This window comes from Amblyomma mixtum, chromosome 9 (assembly GCF_055824585.1).
Source record: "Amblyomma mixtum isolate Tamu chromosome 9, ASM5582458v1, whole genome shotgun sequence".
NCBI classification, from domain to species: Eukaryota; Metazoa; Arthropoda; class Arachnida; order Ixodida; family Ixodidae; genus Amblyomma; species Amblyomma mixtum.
This window is the reverse complement of record NC_143020.1, coordinates 66841317-66869288: the sequence shown is the minus strand read 5'-3', so window position 1 is coordinate 66869288 and position 27972 is coordinate 66841317. Positions and strand designations below refer to the sequence as shown.

General features: G+C 47.2%; 2 protein-coding genes and 1 pseudogene across 2 annotated transcripts; all 3 read right to left on the bottom strand.

Annotated features, from left to right (window-relative positions):
• Positions 1-2984: 2984 nt before the first annotated feature.
• LOC149329462 (uncharacterized) lies at positions 2985-5119 on the bottom strand. Its single transcript, XM_089559248.1, has 2 exons — positions 4835-5119; positions 2985-3233 (listed from the first exon to the last, which is right to left on the bottom strand). The coding sequence occupies exons 1-2, from the start codon at positions 5117-5119 to the stop codon at positions 2985-2987; spliced, it is 534 nt and encodes a 177-aa protein (XP_089415374.1).
• A 2601-nt stretch (positions 5120-7720) lies between these two features.
• On the bottom strand, positions 7721-12396 carry LOC149329461 (uncharacterized; annotated as a pseudogene).
• A 2127-nt stretch (positions 12397-14523) lies between these two features.
• On the bottom strand, positions 14524-26156 carry LOC149329460 (TNF receptor-associated factor 6-like). The gene is made up of 3 exons (XM_089562237.1): positions 25872-26156; positions 15192-15633; positions 14524-15110 (listed from the first exon to the last, which is right to left on the bottom strand). The coding sequence occupies exons 1-3, from the start codon at positions 26154-26156 to the stop codon at positions 14524-14526; spliced, it is 1314 nt and encodes a 437-aa protein (XP_089418363.1).
• Between the last annotated feature and the right edge of the window lie 1816 nt (positions 26157-27972).

Genomic DNA, 27972 nt, shown 5'->3' with positions numbered 1-27972 from the left:
ATTTACGTAGCTTCATTTATCGGCCTTAAAAGAAAGTTGTCACGTGACTTGCTGCTCGCTCACTTCTCTGCCCCAATGTGCACCCAAAGTCTCATCGAGGAGAAAACTACAGAAAAACTAAATTTTATTCTTTAAGGCGCGTCTTGGGACGTTGAAGTGGCACAGTTGTCATCTGGAAGCTTTTTCTTATTGCGCGAGTTATAGTTAAAGGCGGGTAAAAAAAACTTCGTTACGTAAACATTACTTTGCTGCAAATGCCTCAGTAAGCTGTTTCTCAAAGCGATCTACAACTTTTCCATTGACACTTTGTTCATCAAGTCAGTAATTAAAAAGTTAGTTGAATAAGCTTAACTAATTAGTCAACCTTGAAGAGCGAAAAAAATACTGCAGAGTCGGTCACGCGACTCGAAACAACCTTCACTTGGTTTCAGACGGCCAGGACACCCCGTGTTTTTAAAAGCTTGGTTACATTTAGCTGGGAGACCTGGTATACTCGCCACTAGTTTTCGCGAAATTCGTTCTAAAATTGTGGCGCAACATTTTGTCGTAAAACATTTCAGGTAGTGTCGTACAATTTCTCGCTTCGTATATCTTAGATGTGCCTGTCAAGCTAGAGGCCAGCTTGAGGCAGGGCTACGAACTATGACATGTGCACGTTCGTATAAAGATTGTGATGCAACCGTTCGTCTTTTTTATTTATTATTTATTCGTGGACTACTGGAGCGCCCGAAGGCATGGTTGCAGGCGTGATGTACAAGGAAATGAAGCATTGCAAGTGCCTTAGTCAGATGATGGTACTATTCGAAGGACACATGGAACAGCCATAAAAACATCAAAAACACGCAAACACACACGTACATTTAATTGTGGAATCTTAGCATAAAATCAGTTTATGAAATGAAACACTTCAACATTTGTGAGGTCAACAAAGTTTTTAGGCAGTTTGTTCCACAAAGATATGTAATGTGGAAAGCAAAAATTCTGAATTCTGATAAGCGTTATTTAGACAACTGCATTCTTGTATCTTAAAAGCGTGGCCACAACGTGCAGATTCAAAATGAGGCAGGAGAACACAGAGCTTTATCAATCCGAGTTTTATCGCACTAGATGGGTAGAACATTTCTAATTCACTGCACAGGAGCCTAGTACTAAGAAGTACCCAACCAAAAGATGCTTTCATGGCTCAAACGCTGTTTTGAAAATTGTCGTCACTGGCGACAGAACGAGCTGCACGGCACTGTACGCCACCTAAAAGACCTAATAATGCAACCATACACGTATCCCACTCATCACTGGCATATTCAAGAACGGGTCTAATGTGTTTCAGGTGCAGCAGTTATTCTACACTTGCTGGGGCCTCCGGATAGTGACCATCCCATTCCCCTATATCCTTTCCTGGATCCCCCCAAAAGCCTATACCCCCCCCCCCCCCCCCTGCTCTCTCGACATCCACCTACAGGACCCCCTCGCTCATATCCGTCTCCAATGCCCGGAGGATCCTGCACCGCGGAGCCTGGAGTACCTGACCGGCTGGGCGGAATGGGAGACCTTATTGCGCTCTGCGGACACGAACACGAAGAAGGTTGCGACGGACCGGGCCGCTGACGTCACGGACCATCACGGACGTCTCTGTACAGTGCGGCAGTGCGGAGCCCTGGTGGGGATTACGTGTACTAACACCCCGTTCCTCTTTCCGGGTGGTGTCACACGAGTGTGTGTGTGTGTGTGGGGGGGGTCTTACATCGGCCAACGGAAACGCCGCACAGCCTCATGCTTCCACTCTCCCGCATGTAAGCAATCATAAGTGCATGACCGATTTTTTTTTTCAATTTCCATTCCAGTGGGCCTGCCGGAGTTTGGATTCAAACACTGCGCCTCTCAAAACACAGCAGGATGCCAAAGATACTGTAGCAATGAGGCAAGTCATTCAAGATCCAGTCAAAATCGCAGCGAAGCACAGAAAAGAAGTGGACAATGATTTCAAATTCGGTGACAAAACGAGAATGGTAAGGACAGACAAGTTAAGTCACAGCCAAGAAGCCTGTGCAATACGTCCAGCATCAAGCGGAAGATTCACCAAATATTTCTCCGAGCAGTGCCACTCTTTGAGGAAGCCTTCTTTCGCCCTCCTCTCACTGCATCTGGCGGCAGCAGCTCCCACTTGACGTGGAGGTTGTCGTTAGCGACGTAGCCCCGAGTGATGAGGTTGTCCAGGTTAAGCCATTCGCCATCTATGTAAGCACTTGCGTTTTGCGATTCTTGGGGCCTTTCAAACCACTTGCCGTAACTCCCCATAACTTGGAAGCCCGCTCTTGAGCAGTCCTTGGGATGCACAACGCTTAGGCTCATTTTATGCCGGAACGGCCATGGAACAAGGTCGTCCATATCCCCCTTGTATAGAGCCAAGACCACATAAAGATTCTCAGATCCGCCAACTTTTCTGAGGCAGATTCCGGGGCACAGGCAATATCCACGCAGATACACCAGATTGTGGTCATACTTTTCAACGCCTTCGTGAAGCGCCTCTTCTCTAAGTGCATTCATGCCTGGTACAATAAAGTTGCCGACCGTTACTTGGAGGTGCGTATATCTCAATCCTTCTGTGATTCTCTCGAGTGTCGTCTCGCTATATTCTTTCAGTTCGGCGTTAAACGAAGCAGCGATGCTTTTCATATGTTCTCGAGTAGAGTTTGTCACATAAACCAGTGCGTCTGTCAGCGTTACACTCCCAGGAAGATTATTTACTGTATCAAGCTCAGCTGTCAAACCATTCTGTTCGTCTTCATTACGGACGTTCAGCTCACGAAGAAATTTACTTGAAACCTCTCCATTTGGCTCGGTTTTAGGGGTAAGTTAATCTTCCATTGTTTCTTTGAACTTATTTATGCCTTGTGAAATTTCGCTGAAGCTATCACTGTGCGTGCGAATGTCAACAGCTATTTGTTCTACGCATCGTCTAATTTCTACTACCTGGTGGTGAAATGCTACTGGGAAAGAAGGGAGAATTGGTTTTTCCTCCTTGTTGCCTGCCCTTCTTGGTCTTCGGATTCAACTGCTTTCCTTCGCGTAGAGCAGTCTGATGTCAGATGAGAGCACACGTCCACGCAAAGAACCTTGGCTGAACACATGGGACAAGTAACCGAGTGGTGTCCGCATTCGGTGTGAAAATGGCGGGAGATATCCGAAGCAGACGTCACAGTCTCGCAGCCACTCGCTTTGTTCCAGCAAGTCACCTGCAGGGATAATGGAAACGGTGTGTACAATGCAATTATATCTGCTGCTCTATGAACTAATCTGTGGTGCTCTCGAAGTTTTGAGTTATCTTAAGGTGGGTTTTTAGCAGCATTTAAAGCACTACGACAGCAGGAGGAGACAGGAAATCGCACCTGTGCACTCGGTGTGCACTCGGAGTGCACTCGGAGCGTCGTGTGCTGAACAAAGGAGATGCACGGTCATATCGTCTCGTCAGAGCTTCGCAAGCAATTGCAGCAGCGGGTTCGTTGAGGCTGACAAGGCATTGCATTCGCCAGCCTTGTGCGCAAGATTATACTAACGAAAAAAGAGAATATTTCCTAACTTTTGCCTTTCGCGAAAATGGAAGCCGTGTAATATGGTATTCTTGCGTGTTGCGCTCAAATGAATGTTGGTACTAGATTTCCAAGCACTATGACATTACAAAACTAATTTCTACATAGTCTTTTATGCGCGTGGACGAAACCTGTCAATGCACACCATCCCTAAGGTTAGAATAATTCTGGCGGCTTCCAACAGAAACATGAACATCGAAGCACTGAGTAGGCTGCATTGAGCATCCAACTTCCAGAAAATTCCACGCCCCTGGTTTAGTTTCAGCGACTGCATAGTGGCTGATAAATCGTCTCGATCGCTGGAACTCTCATCAGGTGTAACAGTTGTGCCCTTTTCCGACGTTTAGAAGTTTCATGCAGTAGAATGAGGGGGGTGACCAGGCGTGAGCTACGCGGGCCACAAATGAATTACCTGGCATTGCGTGTTTTCGTAAAAAAACAAACAACCCCTGATACCTAATTGCCCAAACTCGAATAAACCATGCGACGCTGAGCGAACAAAACCGAATTTTGATTGCCGTGTTTTGGCTTCACTACAGCCACAACACGTAACAATTCACAGCATCGTGTGCGTTTAAACTGCTCGGCTCTCACACTTTTCAACGAGAGAATTCATCTCCTCTGCACACTCAGACTTTTATCCACTGGACACGAGCAGCGGCCGTGCAAAGCTTTCTGTGTGCAACGATGAGAATTGGAAACGAGAATAAGAAAAAAAATGTCAGTCGATTTCGGTAATTAGGTCAAATGCTGATATGTGAGCTAGCGTGACGTGTTTCGGGGCTGCGCCTCTCTGCTAGGTTAAGGTGGTTGTTGACGTGTGTGTTCTTTCATGAAAAAGTAAAAGAAGCACATGGAAACTCCTTCCACAGCACCTGCCTTGTGAAACTGTGCCACTGCTCACCTTCCCGCCGGCTACACATTGGCAGTTAAGCCCCCAGTGGCGCAGTGGCACAGGGCAGGTGCTGTGGAAGGTGCTGCCATCGGTTGGGCTTGGGTTGTTTTGGTTGCGTTGCGACCCAAGTTCCTCTTCCCGAGCAGCCTCTCACGAATAAAAGGGCTACCGCCTGACACGGTTGGCGGGTTGCCAACCACCAGGTATGCAGGCGAGCAACCTGCCAAAAAACCGACTTCAAACAAGCAGAGAGATAGACAAACAAACAACGCCTATATGCGGGGAATGGCCACTAAATGAGCTAGAGCACTAAAACATGCGAGCTTGATGCCTCTTAATCATATCAGCTCACCTCTCTTCTCAGCAGCTGGTCGGCAGGGAATTCCTTCCAGTCGACGTCTGCATCCTGGCACTCGTACCCGTCGAGTGGACAGACGTGCAGGCCGTCCTGGCCGCATCGCTCGTAGCAAGACTCGCACAGCACGTGCATGCAGGGAAGCCAAGCGGTGACCTTTCGCACGAGGCCACAGGTGCTGCAAACCCGGTTTGGTGGTATAGGCCTGACGAAGTTGAGTGGCTTCCAGTCGAGTTCCGGAGAGAACCCAACGAGTGTGCACCGAAAACTTGCAGCATCCATTGCTCTTCTCAGGCGCTCACTGCAAAGATCCATTCAAGAAATGCTTTTTTTTTTTGGGCACATGAAGCGCTGTTTTATCGTTCTTTTCTTTATCAAGAGTGGACATGGCGTTAATTGCACCCACTCTGCAGTCTCTTGTCGAACGTTTTACAGAGTCTGCGCGAATGATGTACACAATCTTTCTGTAAGGCTGCCAGCGCATGCGATTTCGTTGAGAGATAATAATTCTCACGCTGCGACGTTGAAACTTCGCCTTGGAAAGCAGTGTTTGTTTATTAAAAACGAAAAATACGCTACTGATGTTTGAGTTGACCGGCTCGGTCAGTGCTTTGCTTGGTCATAGACACCGGGACCAGTATTCAATGGAAGCTGAACTCAAAAATGTCTGCGATTGCTCGGCGCTCTTGGTACAAGTTGACCGCAACTTCTACTGAGAGCGCAGTGCAATTTTGTCGTATTCTGCGGTCTGGGATCAACGCATCGACGTCAAGCATATCGAGGCCCTTGAATCCAATCACTGCCCATTCGTGCGACAGATATAGGAACCCCATGATATAGAAAACACACCCGCAAACACACAGCGGTCTCAAGGCTGCTTTCTATATGCTTACTGGCATTCCTACAAGGTTTTCGTGGCGCCTCAAAGTCCGGCCTTCATTGCCCTGTGCACACTCGTTCATCGCCCCTCAAAGTAATTGCTTCGGTCCGGAGTCGGATGGACATGCTCAGTATGCTGACGTTGCACTGAAACTTCCGAAGGCTGCTTCCTCCAGGCCCCGCGCCTTTTCATGCTTAATGATGATAACATGTCCACCAATTAGACCCTCTTCTGGTTATTAGTATAGCAGCAGTGCATGAGGCCTACGATGGAAGCTAAGGGCAGCGGCAGACTCCAAAACAAACTACTGATCACGCTCACGCACGTAACATAGGCGTAGGTGACACGGCCGTGTGGGATTTCATGTGTTATGTCCTGTCATGGAGCGTAATACAAAAATCTGTCGCAGCGCGAAAAAAACAGGGACAAGAAGAGAGAACAAACACGACAGGACGAGCCCTGTCGTGTTTGTTCTCTATTCTTGTCCCTGTTTCATTCGCGCTGCGACAGATTTTTGTATTATGCATCAACATCAACTAGCCCAAACTTCAGTACTCCTTCACATCATGCAGCGTACACGCAAGCTTCGAGTTATCCTCAAAAGTATGCGAGCAGCAGTCGCAGCAGTCGCAGTTGCAATTTGGAATTCAACGCCACATCTGAGTGAAAAAAACGGCACGCACATTTATCATCTAACGGCGCACTGAGCTATCGGTTATCGCATGCTTTTGACTAAGTACGCAGTAATTATGAACGCAGACAAACCTTGTGATTAACTCTGTGATTAACAGTCTCTATGATCGTGAATCGCTTCCTGCGGGTAGCAAGCTGAAATTAGTTAGGGTACGATCCGCCTCAGTGTAGTCCGCCGCCTGCCGGCCACAGCTGTGGGCAGGGGATGCGCACATACCTTTGATGAACGGCGGTAGGACGCTTTGTGCCAGAAGAACCTTTCTCGCGTGCCGGGGCTTCACATACTGCGTGTATGATGACCCGTGCTGGGAAACATTTGTCTTTATTGAGCCAAATGAGAGGTGATGGCGCATGCGTGTGGTACTCCTCAGATATTTTTGAGCATTTATTAAAGTATATCGGCCTTCTCACTGCTCTGAAGACAAGCAAGACCACGAGCTCGCATCACGCTTCATATAGCTATTAAGAGTATGCGTGCGCGTGTATGCTTGACCGACCAGTAAAAATAATGAAACAGGCCTTTTGCAATTCCTTACCGGCCGCAGCCTGCACAAAGTAGCCGTTTAAACGACTGAAGTAAGAAGGAAACCGCGTCACCGGCCACCTAACGAGCCCAACAGAGCGTCAATGCTTTTGAGAGCTCGTGCTTTTTGCTGCGTACAATGACCACGCGCAGCTTGGGTGCACGGAATGCGATGCGAATGATTCAGAACCCGTGCTTGCGTCTTAAGGTTCTCTCCGTCGTCTGCTGTGGCTCGTTGGCTCCTTGGCCAAGCTGCATTGCTCATGTTTGGAACGTAAGTGACCATTGACGGCGATATAGTGCTCCTCGAGAAAGCGCATAAATACGTATCCAGCCACAATTCTATGAATCTAAGAGTGGCGGAGCAATAAGTACTTCGCTTTGACGCTGTTTCGCACACGCAGAGGCATTGTTCTCCGTGAGAACGGCATATTTGCTACTTCGTGATGAGAGTATGGGCTTCGTGAGTATGGGCTGACTAAGTATTCCACTTTTATGGGTCTTTCACAATTATTTGAGCCGCAACGTACAGAAGACTATGAAAACAAAATCGGCAGTGGCTTAGCTCAGCTAGGTCCGGATATACGTAGCGAAAGCAATGTCGTGTAATGACATTTCAGTAGAGACACGCCGTCGTTGTCGTTCAGCTGAGCTTGAACGTCTTTGCGAGACGTTCTTCGGGCGTCTCGGCCACCCGCTCAGCCTTTCTCTCCTCGGTTTCACGCGGTCGGCCGGCCTTGTACCATGGGACAACTTCTGGATCGGAAGACTCAATTCCACGCAGTCTTTACTGCTGCCGTGAAGAGCACGACCGCTCTCCTTCTCCCACGGTGGGCGTCTGAGGATTGAGGGCATCGCTTCCGGCTTGTATCCCAGCTACGCGGTGCGACCCTGCGCATGCGCAGTGAACCAGAGCGCCTGCGTCGCCACGGCTGCCATAGTACTGGCTGCCATGGTAACGGCGCATGCGCAGTAGTGGCCCTTGGCAGGCAGCACAAAATGCGCTCCTGCTAGGCTAGTGTAGCTTTCGCTACAAAAACAAAAGTGTTAATAGGTTGAATGTGGCTGCACAAAGGTTAGAAGTCATTGTAAGCTGGACAGATTCATTCGTGATGATGACACTTTTTAGTGGTGTATGTGCGCCGGCATCGCCGTATTCGCGTAGGTGTCGCACTGCGTCTGGTGTGGCACCTTGACGTTGCGCAGAGCGTTCAGATCCGCCCTCAGGTACGCATTTTAGCATCACAAGGCTCGGTTTGCATAATAGGGACATGAACGAACTTGTTCAGTAGCCATTCCAGCACAAACCAAGGCGGAGAGTTACTGATCCCAAAAGAGGCGACGAACGCATGCATGAATTTAGAGCTTTTAATTCTGGTAAATATATTTATAACATGCCCACACTGTCAAGCCGTTTCTAATGTATGTGTATTACTCGTCGCCTGGCCTCTCTCGGAACACTTTCATTATTAATGATTGTTGAAATAGAATTCCTTCTGTGCCAGTACTATTAGTTCAGTGCTGTAGACCTTAACGCATTAATTCCTTGAGGCTTCTCTCACTGTCACTGGCGTTAACTCGGCTCCTTCTGCTGCTGTGTATTCGCGCCTGCCTAACAGAAATAAATACATGTTGATGTGTAACATTGGTTGTATTTTCACACTCGGTCGCGGCGGTAGAATTTCGATGGAGGCGAAATTCATGAGGGCCGTGTACTGTGCGACGTCAGTGCGCCTTAAACAACCCCAGGTGGTCTAAATTTCTGGAGCCCTTCACTACGGCGTGCATCCCTGATAGCCTGCGTCGCTTTGAGACGAGAAATCCCATAAACCACAAACCACGTTTCACAAATCCACCTTGTTTTAGGGGCTTCGAACCCGGTTGACGAAAAAAGGGGAGTTCCGCCCTTGTACTGATAAAGGTGCAGGTTTCACCCAGCTATTTCAGAAAAAAAAACGAAGGTGTCTAGAAACTTTCTAGACCGGAATGTTCAAGCGCCACAGGTAAGACTGTGGTCTGCGGGGCATTTTATCTCCTTCTACAATCATGTCTTCCACACTGTCAGTGAAACCAGTTAGCGCAAGAAACGGGACGACAGAAAGAGGTCACACCACGAGCGCTCGTGGTGTGTCCTCTCTCTGTCGTCCCGTTTCCTGCGCTGGCTGTTTGCATGGATAACCAACAGGCCCACATTCACGCGTTCACGTTGTCAGCGTTGAAGCTGTGACAGGCAGCAAGCCCGGGACTATGCTATGAAGATATTTCTCTCACAACATGAGTCAGGCAGGTTCCTTCCTCCGTTCTATCTTCCTTCTTCTCCCGAGTCAGCCAGACAATATCGGAGATTGCAGATTACTAATTGCCGAAATCATTCCCAAATATTTGGTTTGGTTTGTTGGTTTATTGGGGTTTAACGTCCCAAAGCAACTCAGGCTATGAGAGACGCCGTAGTGAAGGGCTCCGGAAATTTCGACCACCTGGGGTTCTTTAACGTGCACTGACGTCGCACAGTACACGGGCCTCTAGAATTTCACCTTCGTCGAAATTCGGCCGCCGCGGCCGGGATCGAACCGGCGTCTTTCGGGTCAGCAGCCGAGCACCGTAACTACTGAGCCACCGCGGTCGGCATTCCCAAATATTTAGTATGGGGGTGACAACTTTGCCGTCAGGGCACGGTGTGCAGAAGTTTTCTTCCGTCGTGGTATCTGCTTCCTGCAGCATCCTCCGGCCCTTTTTCTGCTCCGCATACCCCGGGCCGTATCCTCGTCATCAGCGGACTCGTAGTTGCTCTGTCCATTCGTCCACCTTTAAGCTCTTGCTGCCCGCCGCCTCCGCAGACGCATCCTTCGCAACAGGAAACCAACGGGCTCTGCCGGTTATTGGAAACGTGGTGCTGTTTTGCAAAGTTGCCCAACTTGGGACACGGACTGGTGGTGCGAAGGAGCTTCGGAGAAGTGACGGACTAACAGTCGCGTTTCGCCCACTTGGTAAACGGCTGCTCCAGTCAGGCTGTGGCTCCTGGTTCGAACCTTGGACTAGGGAGGGCATTTTTCTTTACCAATGAAGTTTTTTTGCGTTTGTTTCCTTTCCTTTGTCGTCATATTGCAGCGCTTGGGTGGATGGCGATGAGTGATTACTCCCTGATTAGTAGGATACGAACTGTGACCGCGTTGTCGCCTGTTGCATAGCTGGTTGCGTCTTTCTACAAGGTCACATCCCTAATCAAAGCTTCGAGCTCCACTTTGAGCCTGCGTGTTTTTAAATGACTTTCATTTCTTCTTTTTCCTTACTGCGAAGAATTTTCTTACGTTCTCGCTTATAAGCGACATTTTAATCATTTATGATCGATGCCAAATGCTTCTGGAGGGAATGTCGCATTCGTCAAGGTCACGTGCCAAGGTGGACTGCAGCAACCCTCGCAAGCCACATACCGGGCTCGTTATGTATTCTGTCATGGTTAAATGAATATAGAACGAGTCGAATTAAACGTTAAGCTCAAAGGGAGGTAACCTAAGTTCAAAATTGCCAGTGGTTCAACCCTGTTGAACCCAGTTTCACACAGCGAAAGCTAGAAGCAGCTGGCCGCATTGCTCCAAGACGTAGTTCACTATGCGTGCGATCCTCAGCGCGCTCTCCTTCATCCATAGCGCGCAGCTGTCGCTATATATACTCAATACTTGGCGTCACAACTGTGAGTTGAATCAGGGGCCACAACTTGATTACCACGTGGCTTTCTTGAAGCCTCTGCGCACTACTTGAAAGGTGATAATTCCATGTCAAAGTTCAAGCTCAAAGTTCAACTTAAAAGTATAAGATCAAATATCATGGTGAAAGATCAAAGGTTGATGTCAAAGGTCGCGGTAAAAGTTGGAGGTCAATGTTCAAGGTGAAAGGTGGCCCACTAAGCGGACCATGCGTGGTTAGGTATACGTGCATAGCAACACTAGCCATGACTTAACTCGAGGTCGTTTCAACGCCATTCGGTGGCTCACTGAGACATATATAGCTATAGTAGAAGCTATAGCAGTGTAGCTTTCGCTACATAACTTAACATCGGTGTAGCTGGTCTGAAAATTGCAAGGCCCCGAAAACTGCTGTCATGAATGCATATGGTCCACGCCGGCATGTCGTTTCAAGCAGCTAGTATTGCTTTACTTTAGTGCTCGCCGTTTACCAGTCTCTCTGTCTGAAAAACTTTATTATTGTTTTACGAATTGGAAAAACAGCGCAATGAAAGACGACACAAGAGAAGGACAAAACACCAGCGCTGGTGTTTTGTCCTTCTCTTGTGTCGTCTTTCATTGCGCTTTTTTTCCAATTCGGAAAACATGTACCAACCAGCCCGTTTTTGCCCTCTTCTGGAATTTATTATCGTTACATAGATAGATAGATAGATAGATAGATAGATAGATAGATAGATAGAACTTTTATTCACGTCAATTGCCAGACAACATAAATCAGGCCTACCAAAGCCTCAAAGGGCTTGAGTGGCAGCGCCTGGCAGACAGCTAACATTGGCAAAACAAAGGAAAATAGAGACGTTGCAATGAACTTTGCATACTTGAGGTATCCCGGAAATGGCCACCTCTCACAAGCACTAGTTGCGCTCTTGAGTACAGGAGCCCATTGGCGACGGCTGCGGCTCGGGCGCGCTCGACCAGGGCCTTCTCGCTCACCAGGTCGGAGCAGCCGAGCAGGGCTGCCTCCCAGTCCTGCCGGGTGGGGTTGGGTTTTGGGACGAAGTTCGGAGTTGAATGACATGCCCATACCATGTAGAAGATGTCCGAATACTTATTCGCACAGTACGGACACTTTCCTGTACATGCGGGACCAATATTGCTTTAGAACTGCCGGGCACAGCAGTGTTTTCGTGTAAAGACGGAGGAGTTTGCGTTCCTCCGTCATTGCAAGGCCCTTTCAGGGCTTAGGATAAATTGCATGGCCGGATTGGCATAATTCAGTAATTTGTCGAAAAGTGAATGCCGGATTGGGTTCAGGATCAGTTTCGCAAGGATCTAAAGGCTTTGCCCGGAGAGTGAGCGTGCGGTCGGCGGCATCTTCCGTTTCATTGCCTTTGAGGCCCATGTGAGCAGGAGCCCATACTATCGTTCGAGACGCGGGAGCCTCGTGGTAGTCGCTATATTTAAGGATGCGATACGCAAAGAAAGGAATGTATCCCTCTTGAATATTTCTGCAGGCCCCTCTAGAGTCGGTAATGATGACTCGCGAGTCCTGATATGCGGCGTCTAGCGCAGTGGTGACCTCCTCCGCATGTGTTATGTCTTGAGCCCGGAACGATAGGCCGTTCACCACGACGTTTTGGTGGATGACTGCGGCCATGTACCACCCCCCATGGTGAGGGCCGGAGGCGTCCACGTAGAGGATTCCGCGTTTCTTTCTCTGGTGGTGGGTCAGTGCCTCGGTCCGCGCAAGGCACCTGCCACTGTGGTCGTCACGTGTCATGTTGGCTGGAAGAGGACGCACGTGCAGGGTGTTTCTGGAGACTTCGGGGATGCGTACGCGCTCTTCCGTCAGTGTTGGGTGGTGGATGTGTAGTCGGGTGTAATCGGTTCACCCAGTTCGAGTCGGCGAGTTGTGCCGCGTACTCTGCCGCTCATTGGGTGACCTCGGCCATGGAGTTACGATGCCTTTACCATGCGTTTACAATGCCTTTGCTTTCTAGTCATTTCACGCCAAAGGTTCCAGATATTGCGCTGAACCATCTACGATTTGTTAAAAAAATCACGAAAAGTTAGTAGAACGTTCGTAACCCAGGCCTTAAATGTTTTTGCCGAAAAAAATTTATTCATGAGGAGAGCGCAGTTCGGGACATTTAGGAAAGGTATGACGCTTGGCAACGCACAATAACATATCAAAAATAATTTTTTTTTCCACAATGCTTCATATCCATAAATAGCGTAATGACAGAGTTCGGCTTTAGATGTGATTTAGGACATGAATGAACGGTCGTTTTTGGTTCAAACCTCACTTTTCTGCTACTTCAGTTCTATTTTTTAGCTCGACGAGCTCAGTTTCATCAGCTGTAACAATTCTCCAGGTAATAGACGTCCAGGGAAACCAAGCGGATGTTTTCTAATTTCTGAGAGCAATTTCATATTAACGAAAAACGAAATGGTGTAAATTTTACATTTGCATACATTCTAAAAAATATTCAATGCGTATAAAAATACATGACTCGAATCTCGAAAAAAACAAGATTCTTTGCAATGCCATTAAAAATAACTATGGACTGTGCTGTAAAATGTTATTTTGTTTTTTTTTTTCAATTACTGAGCGGTGCTTTATTTCACGTCATTTCGAAATGTTCAAGCTGCGCTCCCCTCAAGAATGAATTTTTTCCGACAAAAATACTGCAGACTAACATTGCGCTCGTTGTGGTGAGTTTTCGTGCATTTTCTTTAACAGACAGACGAGGTCAGGCGCAACTTCCGGGTCGTTTTGGCGTGGAGTGATTATATATTTTGAACATAACGCGATAAAGAGTATCGGTACATGCACAACTATTAAAAGCTTAACTCTCATATTTTTCTGTGATTATTTATGGAGTTCTCTTTTCGGAAACGTATTGTGCAAAACCAAGCAATAAATATATATCAATAAAGCAATAGTCGTTCCCACTGCGCATGATCGAACTACTTATTAAAAGTTGAACTAGGAGCTGCTCGAGAAAAATGAAGTTCCTGCCAGGATTCGGTGCAACGCGATAAATAAGCTCTCGTGCGGTAGGCTTCTTCATCTATCAGACCGCAATGAGGCACTGAGCATTGACCGGAAAATTAAGCGCTCAGTATAACGAGAAGTGCTTTTAAAACTCCACTTCCTGCCAAACTTTTTGAGACACGAATGTTCGTCTCCTCCGAAAAACCATACACTTGTCAATGTTATTTCCCCACTGTGACAGGCTCATCCACAAAGGCTAAATCGGGAAAAAATGAAGCTTGCAACCCCTCAAATCAAAGCTTTTTATTTATTTTCATCACGACCAAACCGGTTACAAGGGCATGTTTACCTCCTGCTAAATTGCGCTTTCTGCTATACAGACGCTGAAATACGTGGTACACTAAAGAAGAAAAACCAAAGAACGAAAATAACGTGAATTTATTTTTTATGGTGCATTTATTCCCTCCAGTTCGTAGCTAAAGTAAAAGGCAGCGCTTTGGAGCATCCCAGCTGTTTACTTTGTAACGCACCATCTATCCTCGTAAGCATTCAGTATCATTTCAGAGAAACATCTGTTTTCGGTGCACTGTGGCTGACGCGGGCCCAATTACACAAGTCTAGTTACTAAGTCAAATACATGAAGCAAAAAACACTGCTTAAGAAAATAACTAGATAAAGACTCTTTGCTTAGGACATTGCGTCACACGTTTCACTGGCAATTAATGCGATTTCTTCATATTAGACCAGAATAAAAGAAAAGAAGCGAACTGAACGCATGCACATCGTGAAAGAAATTGAATAGACGGGCGAATTCGTCCATGATAAATGCGCTAAATATTAACAACAAACTGCTGAAACCAAAACCTGTGGGAAGAATGGCTTCCATCCAACGCCTTCCGCCAGCGCGGCTCACGGCAGCACTTCCCACTTAATCTGAAGCTGGTCCTCCACCACGACGCCACTGAGCCTGAGAGTGCTAAGCCTAAACGAAGGATCAGAAAAACAAAATGCTGAGTTACTTGGTGTTGTAGGCTTTTGTATGCATGGATATTCACGGGGTGACTTAATTTCAACGAGATACTGCCTCTTATCTTGCGGGTGTATTACGCCCAGCCGTATTCTGTGCTGGAATGGCCACTCAACAGCGCCGTCGTTGTCACCCTTATGCAAGCGGAGACTGGCGTGCAGGCGCACTGATTCGCCATCCTTTATCAAGTAGACTCCAGGTGACATGCAGTATCCACACATGTACACCTGGTCGCTCTCGTAGTAAGCATGGCCTTCTCTCAGCACTTTTTCTTCGAGCGATTCGATGCCTCTGACATAGAAGACTGTATGCTCTGGTCGTGGTTCATGCCTTCCAAGCACTGCCTTAATGCGGTCCAGAGTCCTCTCGCTATTATCCACAGTTTCAACTTTCATTTCATGAATTGATTCTAGAATTCGCGAGCAATTGTCACAGCTCTCTTTCTTTGCAGTCGCCAACTCATCTTTAACTATTTTTTCCAGTTTGTTTAGGTTGCTCGAAAGGTTATCAGTACGCGTTATCAATTGCTCTTTCAACTGCTCGTTACCACTGGCGGATTCGCGCACACCCCTTGTCACACTCTCCTGGATTTGTCTCGTTGCTTGGGTCAGTTCATCTCTGAGCGCTTCTTTAAAGGTGTTTCTCCCGTGAGACATTTCGTTTAGTCTATCACCGCGGCATTGAACATCAGCAACCAGCTGCCCAAGATGCTCTCTCATTTCCACCGCCTTCTCCTGAATGACTCGTTGGAAGGAGTTTGGAAGTGCTGCGTCTTCCGTGTCGCTGGGCTGATGGCCAGATTCTGGAGCACGAGGCGTCGACGGTGCTGCACACTCCGATCTCAGGTGTGAGCACACATCGCTGCACAGAACCGAGGCCGAACACTTGGGGCACCATGCAGAGTGGTGTCTACATTCCCGCTGGAAATGCTGGGGGAGCTGGGAAGCAGCCACCACGGTCTCGCAGCCGTTGACTTCGTTCCAGCACCTAACCTGCATTGAATAATTGAAGGAAATGTAGAAAGTGCAACTTCCCCCATCGCGCTCCAGACTGGCGCGCGCGGGCGCCGCAACCACCGCCGACATATCGGTATTCCCGAAAAATGAGGTCGTCGCACCATACCAGCAGCTGACTTCATTCACTCAAGCCACGGTTGACATCAGCACAATCGTGACGCGCGAATGCGCTAGTCACGTGTTTTTTTGTTTTGTTTTTTGCATTTCGCGTGCTTTCTTTGCAGCTCGGAAAAAAGATACACGTGAGGCTTTCTTTATCCCAAATAAATGCAATGGGTGTTTCTGAAGGTGCTCTCCAACTGTGCTATTCACATCTGCTGTATAATATCAATATTTAGGGGTTGAGAAAAATGATCTTAATAGCTAATTAATTATTTACAAAATAAAAATTGCCTTGGATGCGCAAGCTGGCTGGTAGCTGTATGTAAGTGGTTTCCCTGGCCTACCTCAAATGTCTTTTTTTTTAACCCTTGGCTAAAGTTAGGCTTGACACCCTGTATAAATGTTCGTAACATATCTGCGAGCAATTCAAGCATGCTAGTACCAATTTACAACCTTCACTATGCCTGCTCCGCGCGTTCACGGAGCAGCATATACAGAGTGTCCCAGCTAACGTGGACCAAGTTCTAAGCGAATAAGAGAAAACCTAAGCGTTCTTCAGAACTGAAATTGCATGGATGTTGTTGGGGTTTATCTGATGTTACGATACCATTTTTTTAGCTCCTCCTATTTGAATAATTAGTTGAGATAAATAAATTAACTTTTTAAACTTGATACGTTCAGGCGTCAATAGGAATGTTGTGGAGTTCCACAAATATTGTCCAACCCAGGCACTGACAACGAGATACGCTTAGCGTGGCCGTTTTTATTTGGGGTAAACGAAAGCCCGCGGAGTATAAAAAAATACCACGTGGCAACGAGCCCCTTGCGCCCGAATGCGCCGCGATTATAGTGCTCTCATGCGTGCTTTGTAAAGATGCATCACTCGCTTCGCGCGTTTCGTGCTATATTAAAAAAGTTAATTGATTTATCTAGACAAATTATTCAAATAGGACGAGCGAAAAAAATGTTACTGTAACTTAAGATAAACACCAACAACATCATCGCAATATCAGCTCTGAAGAAAGCTTCGGTTTTGTTTTTAAATCTTTGTCCAAGTAAGTTGGGACACCCTGCATACCTGCAAATTGTTTCAAGTACCATGAATAAATGACAAAAAAAGTTGCCACTGGCTTAGCGCAGCTATGCCAGGATATACGTAGCGAGAGCTACCTGGCGTCTGCGCCTCGCAAGACGTTCTTCTCTTTCCACAGGCGTCTCCGCCGCTCATTCTCGCGTGGCGGCGGCGGCGAACTGTGACGTCATGCGCCGCGCACCTGCTGCTCCTCTATGGTTGCGCGCATGCGCACTATCAGCCTCGCAGGCTCGCGGCAAAATGCTCGATTTGGTTGCGTGGTGTAGCTCTCGCTACAAAATTGGCTCACCGGAGCTGGGCGAAACCAACAACATATTGTTTCCCGTCATGTGGGGATCCTCATAGTAATTTTCAAATCCGCTCTATTTGTTAATTACCTAAGATCACTTATGCAAATTTTCTATTATTTATTTCAGCGTCACGTGCGTTCCCTTACGTTGGAGAGGGAGTAAAGCAAGAAACCGATCCCGTTTTTGCAGCAACGTATCTTCTACATGGTGCTTTTTTTCGTAGTTTACATAAAGCCTATGAAATATGAAAAATTGGCGCGGGCTTAGCTTTAGCCTGGTAGGTTGCGAAAGCCCCCAAGGATTCCTGTAGTGAGCAGGGGAGTGAAGGGATCAAAAGGTCCAGGTAATACCATATTATCATAGGTTTTCACATAATTTCAAGAAGCTGGCTGCGCGTTATAATGTACAAGTAGTTTTCTCTGCCTCATGTAAGCTTTCCAAGATCTGCACTAAGAAAATGGTAAAACGAGATGACTGCACGACCAAACATAAACGAAGTTTACGGAATGTCAGGCGAACGTTCTGTACAGAATTCCTATCAGTTGCGGGCGTCACATTGGGCAGACAGGAAGATGCTTCAATGAGAGGGCAAGAGAACAAAGATTATGCGTACGCAACAAATCAGGAAGCAACCTAGCCGACCATTGCAAAGCATGTGAAACAGAGCGAGAGAACGGAGGCTATCCAAAAATAGATAAAACAGAATTCTTAACATCAGCTAAAGGAAAAACAGAGCGTGAAGTCATGGAGGCGTATTTTATAAGAAAAGCTGGGAAAAACTGCGTTAGCGCACCTTGTATTCAATTACTGGACAGTGAAGCTGAATTCCTTGTTGGCTATCTGTAGGTGTGAACCATGTCTCAAGACTGCTTACCGTAAGCACCCTTTCTTGTGAACTGGAACGGTCCCGCTTTTCCTTTTCGTTTTCTTACTGCTTTTATTCCTTGCCATTTTATTGGCTTTTACTTCATTTGTCCTTGCCATTTCTCATATTTGCATATCCCCCCCCCTCGTTGTTTTCTCGTGGAGCCCTCTACACTCCTGTTTTATACTTCTCGTTTTATCCTTTTCTGTATCGGTCTTTCTGTATTTTTTCATGCACATATTCTTCATCGGTTCCTAGTTTTTAATTTTTTTTCCATTTTATTATGTACAGTATCACATCCCTTACCTGTTTTCGGCCTAATTGTCTGCTATCTTTTACTTCCATTGCCAATCCCATAAATGTAGTTTCCTCATTGTCATTCTGTCTTCACCACGTGCTTGTCTTAGTGTAGAGCCTTGTACAATCCTTTCATCTTTTAGCCGATATATTTTTGTCTCCCCGTTTTGCGGCGTTATTTGTTTGGCTGTTAACTTTGACAAGCTTGAAAAGCGCTTTTTGCAGTAAGTTTCAGTACACGATGTCTCATTTCTCTCGGTGTTCCCCCGGCACCGTGTTTTCGTTTTCTTACTTTACCGGAATTTTTTGCTTATTGTCCACACGCTATTGTGCTCTTCTTTGCTCATGCTCATCGCTTGATGTTGGTGATGGGCTCCTATATATTAGACGTGGTGGCATTCCGAAAATAAAGTTGCAAGTTAGCGCCTGTCCTCTCCTCTTCTGTGTCGTCCGTTTCCTTTTTGCGCTGTTTTCGAAGGGAGATACTTGGCCGCCTTTTTAAAAACAAAAGACGCCGAAATCATTTCCAGGAGAGCTAGAAACTACGGCTTTGGATAGTGAACTTCACGATTCTGTTGAGTACGCCGAAGTTTGTGCAGAGGACTGCTAGTGTTGTTCGTCGTCACAAGCACGCTAGCAAGGCGCGCGAAGCATGAGGCAGGCGCATAAATGACATCACGTGGAAAACCTTTCGTACACGCGTTTAAGTACAGCGACACAGCAGTACACCATATGCGCAGCTTCACTTCACAAGTTTCTGAAACGAATATCCATAAAAAGTCCGTTGCAGAAAACTTGCTGAGAAACGTGACCCTGCAAGCAAGACGCGCAAAGCATGAGACACATCGCAATCCTTTCGTTGACGAGCTAAACACAGCGACAAAACCAACACGTGAAAAAATGGGCCCGTGCGCGCCGACTGCTCAAAACTGGCTCTGGCGCAGCCGCAGGACGGGTTAGGGTGCCTCGATTCCAGCGCCGGGTCGGGTTGGACGGGTTACGGGTCGGCTCACAGCGCCCTCTCGCGGACATCAGCGGTGGTGCAGCGCAGAAAAAATGCTTTGTTCTCTCGGCGCCTGCTCAGGCCGTAAGGAGAGAGCGAGAAAGCGCGCGCGTCGAGACCGGCCGTGCCGTGACTACCGCCGCCCTCCGCCGACAGATCGAGCTGATCCAGATCATGAGAGGGAAATAACTAGAAGAATAAGAATGGGGTGAAGCGCATATGGCAAGTTATCTCAGATCATGCATGGCAGTTTACCAATATCCCTCAAGAGAAAAGTATACAACAGGTGTATCTTACCGGTACTCTCCTATGGGGCAGAAACGTGGAGGCTAACAAAGAGGGTTCAGCTTAAAGGGACACTGAGGAGAGCACTATTAATATTTTTTTTATAGTAAAATCCGATAGTTCGGCATGTCATGGCTTTGTTGCCACTTGGTCGGCAGCGAAAGATGCATTTATTTCTAAGAAATTTGAATTCGAAGTTGAAAAAGTTTTTCCCGCCGCTCTGATTCAAACTTGGGATTCGTCTATGACGACAGAGGACTAAGAGACGTGAAACATGACGTGCACATGACGTAACGCAGACTCCGTGATTTCTGGCTGCCAGCAGTGCGGCCTAGCAGCAGCCGAAAAGAAAGCTACCGCCGGCCGCACGTTGAAGGCATCTATCGGCTATTGCGGCCGTCGCTACAGTCGCTTCGATTAAGTTTGCACTGGCGTTTTGCCAGCGTTACGATGGATCTCGTTCTCGAAGTCGTCAACGAAGTTCTCGCAAATAGACACCTTTAGCATACCTTGCACCTTGTTACCGCTAGCGGAATACCGGGAGCCCGCCTACCGCCGGAAAAAAGGCGCTGATTTGTCCCGATGCTTCAGGAGCGCGCGTAGCAGCCGGGCACGTGGCGCCATCTGGCGACGTCAAGGAGATTTGCGCATGATTGGCTGCGCCTCAGTGATGCATGGTTTCTCGGTTCCTGGTGTTGCTAGAACCATTCGTTCTAGCAACACTGTTTTGTTCTATGATCTCATCACGCTTGTACTTGCGAGTTTGCCTGTGGCGGCGATACCTGTATTTTGGTTCTTGCTCTTTTCTACGTTACAAGAGCTTTGTTGTCAGTATGAGTGGCGTTTTTGTAATCAGGAGCTGGTATTCTGTCGATACAAGCCAACTTCAATTTCTCCTCAGTGTCCCTTTAAGGACAACGCAGCGAGCTATGGAAAGAAAAATGATAGGTGTAACGTTAAGAGATCGGAAGCGGGTGGAGTGGGTGAGAGAACAAACGCGGGGTAATGATATCCTAGTTGAAATCAAGAGGAAGAAGTGGGCTTGGGCAGGGCATGTAATGCGAGGGGAAGATAATCGCTGGTCCTTTAGGGTAACGGAGTGGGTTCCAAGAGAAGGCAAACGTAGGAGGGGGCGGCTGAAAATTAGTTGGGCGGATGAGATTAAGAAATTTGCGGCAATAAGGTGGCCGCGGCTGGCGCAGGACAGTGTTAATTGGTAAGACATTGGAGAGGCCTTTGTCCTGCAGTGGGCGTAGTCACGCTGATGATGATGATCATGACGTCACCTTGACTGTAGCGTGACTGGTGAGAGAAGCGCGACACTCACCGCCGTGACTACCGCCGCCCTTCGCCCACAGATCGAGCTGGGGGCCCTTTTTTTCGCAGCTGGTGTGACGTCACCTCGACTGTAGCGCCACTGGTGAGAGGAGCGCGAGGCTCACCGCCGTGACTACCGCCGCCCTCCGCCGACAGATCAAGCCGGGGGCCCTTTTTTTTGCAGCTGGTATGACGTCACCTCGACTGTAGCGCCACTGGTTAGAGGAGAGCGAGGCTCACCGCCGTGACCACGGCCGCCCTCCGCCGACGGGTCGAGCTGGGGGCCCTTTTTTTCGCAGCTGGTATGACGTCACCTCGACTGTAGCGCCACTGGTGAGAGGAGCGCGAGGGTCACCGCCGTGACCAAAATGAATAATGGTCTGGCAAGAAGTTAGCAGATGCATTTAATGACTTGTGGAACTGAAAAGAATTGATTATGATGAAATGGCTTTGAATTACATAAAGTGCACCGTGGATCACACCTGTTTCTTAAGTGCTGTTACAGAGGCTGAAGTAGTGTCAGTATTTCTGGCATTAAATAACAGCGGAAGTAGCGATGCTGACGGTGTTAAGATTAAACCTGTGAAACATGTCCTCGACAGAATTGCACCCTATATCACACACATATTTAACCTTTGTCTAGCAAATGGTGTGTTTCCACAGAAGATGCAGACTGCAAAGGTAACAGTTGTCTACAAAAAGGGAGACAAAAATGACTTTGCAAACTATAGGCGATTGTCAATATTGCCTGTTTTCTCCAAAGGGTTTGAAAAAATAATTTTGTCCCGGATGAATAACTTCTGTAATAAGCATAATATAGTAACACCTTCACAGTTTGGATTTCGGAAAAATCTTTCTACGGAACTTGCTTTGTTAGAACAAAAAGAATTCGTTTTAAACTCTTTTGATGACAAATGTTTAGCTTTAGGAATATATGTAGATTTTTCAAAGGCCTTTGATCATCTTAGCCACATGTTACTGCTTAAAAAGCTTCAAGTATAAGGTTTCCGTGGACAATCCTTGTTACTTTTGAGCAGTTATCTTAAGCATCGACCGCAGTATGTAGCATTAAACGGTCACCGATCAGATGTCAAAGCTATCTTATCTGGTGTGGCCCAAGGCAGCATCTTGGGCCCATTCCTTTTAAATATATATGTGAATGACATAACAGAAATAGACATAGAAACAAAAATTGTAATATATGCAGACGACACCACCTTGCTTTTTTCCGGGTCATGCCCCTCATCTATGATTGCAAAAGCAAACACAACGCATACTCAACTTGAAAAGTGGGCAAGATTTAACGCCCTCAAGATTATTACCTCAAAAACTAAAGCCATTATTTTCCGGCCCGAGAACAAGAACATCCAAAATAATGCTGGTATATTTCTTGATAGTTTGAAAATAGATGTTGTTAGCTCTCAAAATACTAGGTGTATTTTTCAATGAGAAAATGACTTGGGACGAGCACAGAGATTACATAGCATCTAAACTATCCCGTGTCATAGGAACAGTTTACGCTCACAAAAACATTCTCCCTGTAAATGTAAAAATGCTCCTGTATAATTCATTGTTCTGCTCGCATCTAAATTACTGTCACTTGGTATGGGGAAATACATCTTTCACAAACCTCCAAAGATTATTTACCCCAAAAAAAGAATTCTTAGAATAGTATATAATGTAGCATATGACCACCCATCGAAACCACTTTTTGAGAAAGGCGACATAATGCCAATTACTGATTTATATGCATACTGCTTACTCTCTAATTAGAAAACCGAAAATAAAAACAATACTCCTTTCATTGCCACACTGGCTTCATTATGCAAAAAACACGCATCGTACAAAACAAGAAGCAACGAAATATGGCACATTTATGCATACAGAACAGGTTATGGCAAACAGATGCATAGGTATAGTCTGCTGCACTATCTTAACCTCTCCCATAGCCACAACATGACTGTTGAGCACTCGAAAAAAAAAAGAGTTGCAAAACTTTGTTTCAAATATATTGTTACCGGGTTTAACTTTTGAATCGTAATTTCTGTAATTTTGTATAATTTTTTGTGGTTGTGATTTTGTAACTTCTGAATGGTAATTCCTGTAATTGTGTTTAAATTTATGTGATTACAATTTTGCAATTTGTCATTTTATGTAATTTTGTCTTTACGTTTCATTTTTACGCGCTACAAAGTGTTACAGTTGTATCAAAAAATAGGTTCTGTTCATGCTTCCTTTATTTCTTTAGTATTACTGCTGGGTTTTTCTTTCTTTTTTTTAATCTTTGCTGGTATGCTGTTATGCTGTCTGCATATTTTTCCTGTAGAACTTCTATCTATTTTTGGGGAGGCGAGAGCTCGTCAAGCTGCATCCCAAGCTTTTTCTCTCTGCCTCCCTCATCCTTGTGATGGAAAATAAAGGCATTATTATTATTATTATGACTACGGCCGCCCTCCGCCGAGGGATCGAGCTGGGGGCCCTTTTTTTCGCAGCTGGTATGACGTCACCTCGACTGTAGCGCCACTGGTGAGAGGAGCACGAGGCTCTCCGCCGTGACTACCGCCGCCCTCCGCCGACGGATTGAGCTGGGGGCCCTTTTTTTCGCAGCTGGTATCACGTCACTCAGCGAAAGGTCCACCGTAACTACCGTCGCTCCGCGCTGAAGGCTCAAAACTTAGCGTAGTATTGCTTTCGCAATAAAAATTTGCGCTGGCTTAGCTCTGCTATACCAGGATATACGTAGCTTGAAGTGAGGGCGAGGTGTCCACATCTCGGTGGACACCTGAACCACAGGGAAGGCGGAAAACCATTCTCTTGGAACAGTGGACACCTCAAAATGTGCTTTAAGCTAAGTGGCGGTAGTGACAGGTGTGTGCTGCATGCGACGGCATTTACAATGTTGTGCCAGAAACACGACGCTGAAGCCATAGGGCGTCTGCTACCCTCTGGAAAGCGCGCCGGCGCCGGTGCGTCTGCCAGGTCTATGAATCTACGGTTCTGAAGTGCGCGTCGGCGCCTCCGGCGCAACAGCTGCTCAGCTGTGACGTCACTCGCTCCTCGCGCATGCGCAGCTTCGCTCATGCGCTCTCTCGCGAAACTGCTCATCCACGACAAGTATAGCTCGCACGAGAAAAAAACAAAACTAATATGTAATGACTAACGCGTTAAACTAGTTTAACCGCCTACTCAACCAAGTGCCGTGCTTACGCAGAACAGCCAGCCTACGCTGACATATTATAACCACGAATAAACACACAACTTTTGTTATTTGCATTTTCCGCGTTCAGGATGCTTTCATACGCAGCACGCGCTGATCTTAAAGTGATGCTGTGCAATAAGCAATGTCGCAGGACAAATAGAGTAGGGAATAATTGATACACGAATGTACGGCAATTGCTATGCGCAAGGCAGAGCCTGGAAAAAATTTATAACCGGCAGTAGCTGACAGACGATTTTCCCATGGTTCTTTGCGTTCACTTCGGAAACGCACGCTTCCGCACCTGTTGAAAGGTATGAGAGGAAAGAGTAAAAGAACAGACGCGCGTCGCAACAATCGCGTCCCCTGAAGCGTCGACGCTGGCTGTAGCAGATACCTCTGTGCCACCATTCCCCCATGGTTCATTTATTAAGGCGGAAGCCTTTAGTGCCTCATCGTTGTAAGCAGGAGTTGTAGACAGAAATGTCACGCTTTTCAATTGGTCGAAATGATTGTGACGTCACAGTGCGCGAATTTCAAACGGGTCAAATTGTACTTTGGCTATTAACCATGCAACAAATTAAAGGTATCGCATAGTGATCCTCCAACTAAGTGGGACTGAGTTTAGCTCATTGCTTAATCAACCAATTCTAATTAAGCTTTCTAGCCAGACCACATCAATAAATAAAACAGAGTAGGAAATTGGTCGAGTTGGGGTATCGAACCAGGGTCTCCGGAGTGCGAGACGAGCACGGTAAAAAATCCGGCATGCCAGCTCCATGGTTCGGAATGAACAAAAGCGCGTCTAGTGAATACGGTGTCTTCGTTCACTCCCATCTTCCTCCCTTCCATTAGGGCGAGGTTCAAGTCTCCAGGGAGACATGCGAGACATACATTTCCTTTACTCTCCTCAAAAACTAATTTACCGAAGACGTAGAGCCGAATGGGCGATGTCGTTCTGAGGACTCCCTGGAAGGTTGCATGGCGCTACGAGTTCCATACTCAGAGGCGAAGCTTAACATAGTAACCAGACATCAGTGACACTAGCAACAACACCGCGCTTACGGCTTTCGCCTCTCCGCGCTTTAGGCCCGCCGAGCGCCCGCCCTGAATTATTCTTCTCTCGCGCGCCCCTCCTTATATTCATGCAAGAGGTGACGTCACAGCTCTGCAGCGCCGCTAGATGGCTTCAGCAAAAAGTAGAAGCTTCTGCACCTTTACAAAGCACGTGCGCCGCCTCATGCTGTCTTTCGCTCACAGCGTCTACGCCCACAGATCTCCACTAGGCGGCTGGATGCCGCATTCCCGCTTTCCGAGACGAGCGCGAGTGAGGCCACCGGCAGTTGGACGGCTTGTCCCGGAAGTCAGGTGTCTTGTGTATTTCAATGCACCAAGTCGCGCCTTTTGCCCTTTCGTTCTCAGTTTTTGCGTTGTTCTCGCGTAATGTCTGCTGTTATATGAAATTAATAAGAGAGCTGAACGCGAGAAATGTGAGCATTGTACGTACAACCCTGTAATTTCAGAGAAACCGAAGAAAACAGGCATGCAGCTCTCACTCTGCCGCGGCAAAGGAGTACGTGCATTAAACACTATGTTCGACCAACTATGTTCGTCGCGACCAAACTCCTCTTCCAACTCAAAAAACAAATTAATTTCGCTTTACACACGATTCTCTGGCGACAAATCATGACCTATTTGATACAGCGCTGTTCTAGTGAAAAGTTCCTTTGGACAAACATTTCGGATGTTTTATCTGCTTCGCTTACCTCTCTCCGAAGCAGCTCTTCCGCAGGGAAGTCCACAAGAGCGACGTCCTCCTCCTCGTAGTGGTTGCCGTCCAGCGGACACGCATGCGATGCATGCCGCCCGCACTGCTCGTAGCAGCACTCGCATAACACGTGTGTGCATGGTAGCAGGGCCGTTCTCCTCCTCACCAGGCCACAGGCACTGCATATCCGATGTGGAGGCAGGGGTTCGACGAACTTCAGTGCCCTCCAGTCGAGCTCAGGGGAAAATCCCACTGTCGCATACTGCGCGCTTGCAGCAGGCATCGTTCTTGACCTACGCTCGTTGCACTGAGCGTCGCAGAAATGCGTATTCCGCCGCCACAAGGATCGCAGTAACGTCTTTCCTTTTTTTCCCTCCCCGTTTGCCAGGGCGATTATCGCAGGGTTATCGGCTGCCGCTTTTGCTGCGTATGCCGGACTGCGCGCCGAGCGAAATCTGTCGCCGGTGGAAAGCTGTGTCACTCACACGTGTTGATCCCGTACGCTAAAAAATATGCGAAATAATGATTGTTGGTTAATTGGTTTTTGACGAAGGAAATTGGCGAAGTATTCGTCTCACATATCTCGGCGGACACCTGAAACGCGCCGCAAGGGAAGGCAGGAAGGTAGGAGTGAAAGAAGAATGATTGTTGTGGGATAGCTTTTGGTGCCGCTATCCGCCAAAACTCTTTCCCAGCTGATGAGTCCAGGCACATCGCTAATTTAGAGCGAAAGCTATGCTATGACCTCAGGGGCGTGTTTCATTCGTTTGCGCATTCGCACTGCTTCAAATGATAAGCCCTGCTGAAAAACAGGCATTGATCTTGATTCTCCTCCCTTGATAACATCGCAAGGTTACTTGTTATCAGGAGGCTTTCTCGAATTCTTTTTCCCGTGAGTGACGTCATCACGAGGCAAGGTAGCAAGACCAGTTGTCTGACCAAGAACGCCATGCCTCAAGGAATGGCTGCGAACCCTAAGCTCTCATATGAAAGTTAATTTTAGGTTAAATTCAGTTACTTTAACTTCGCCGTACAGAGTGCACCCGAGAGGGCAGGGTTCGAATAGAATAATATAGTATACATCAGTATACGCTAAAAGAATTAAACTATTTCACACAAAGGATTCAGAACTTCGACTCTACGCCTTATGATGACAACGACGCAATACAAAGTACACGTCGGCGAAATATATGCACCGTTGCTTTTCATTATAACGAAGTCGAAGTGGCCCCACGACCTCTTTGTTAAATCGTTGCTTAATCGTATTCATAGGCTGCCTTGATCGCATACGTCGCATTGGAACAGGCCTGCATAATACCGCCTTGATAGAGGAAAACCTATAAAGCTTTCAGTGCGCCGTCGATGCGTGCCGAGGGAGGCCAACACTTGTACCGAGTGCTCTCGAGGCGGCCCTGAAAGTGTATACACTGACCCAATACGTCAGCCTATATGCAAAGCGGCCATTTCTACCCCAGCTTGCATGAGGTTCAGTGCCAGAAACAGGGTCTTGCAGGAGTAAAGTCGTTGATGAGAGGGAGAGGAGGGGAGAATAGCGTCGATTTCTAAGACATGGTTCCTATAACGCCTGCTGTGATGCTAATAAGGGCACGCTATGGGGATTTCGTCGCGACTATGCACTTCGGTTGGCTTCCCCGTGGTATTTACGAGTACCCTGGCCTGAACGCTTCACCACATGACAGTGACGCACAGCACAGCGGTCTCTACAATTTCGCCTCCATCAAAATTCGACCCCCCGCCCCCCCCCCACCGGATCGCGAATATGAACAAGACAAAAGGCTTCCACATACGTATTCCTTTCCTGCTTTTCTGCATTGGACCGAACACACGCTCATTTTCTGCTTGTTTCGCAGGTTCGAATTCTCGCAACTTTGTTGCATTAGTACTTCTAAGTCGTTCCCGTTGCTTCTGCTGCCAGTTGCTGTTACCATTTGCTATTACCTACGACCAGTGTAAACGTGTTTCTTGTTCATCATGGGAACTGAGATAGCTGACTTGAAGCGTGAAATGCGCAAAGAAATAAGGGAACTGAAGGCTAGTCTAGAGCACATGAACAAAGATGTTGAGGACTTTCGGAGAGA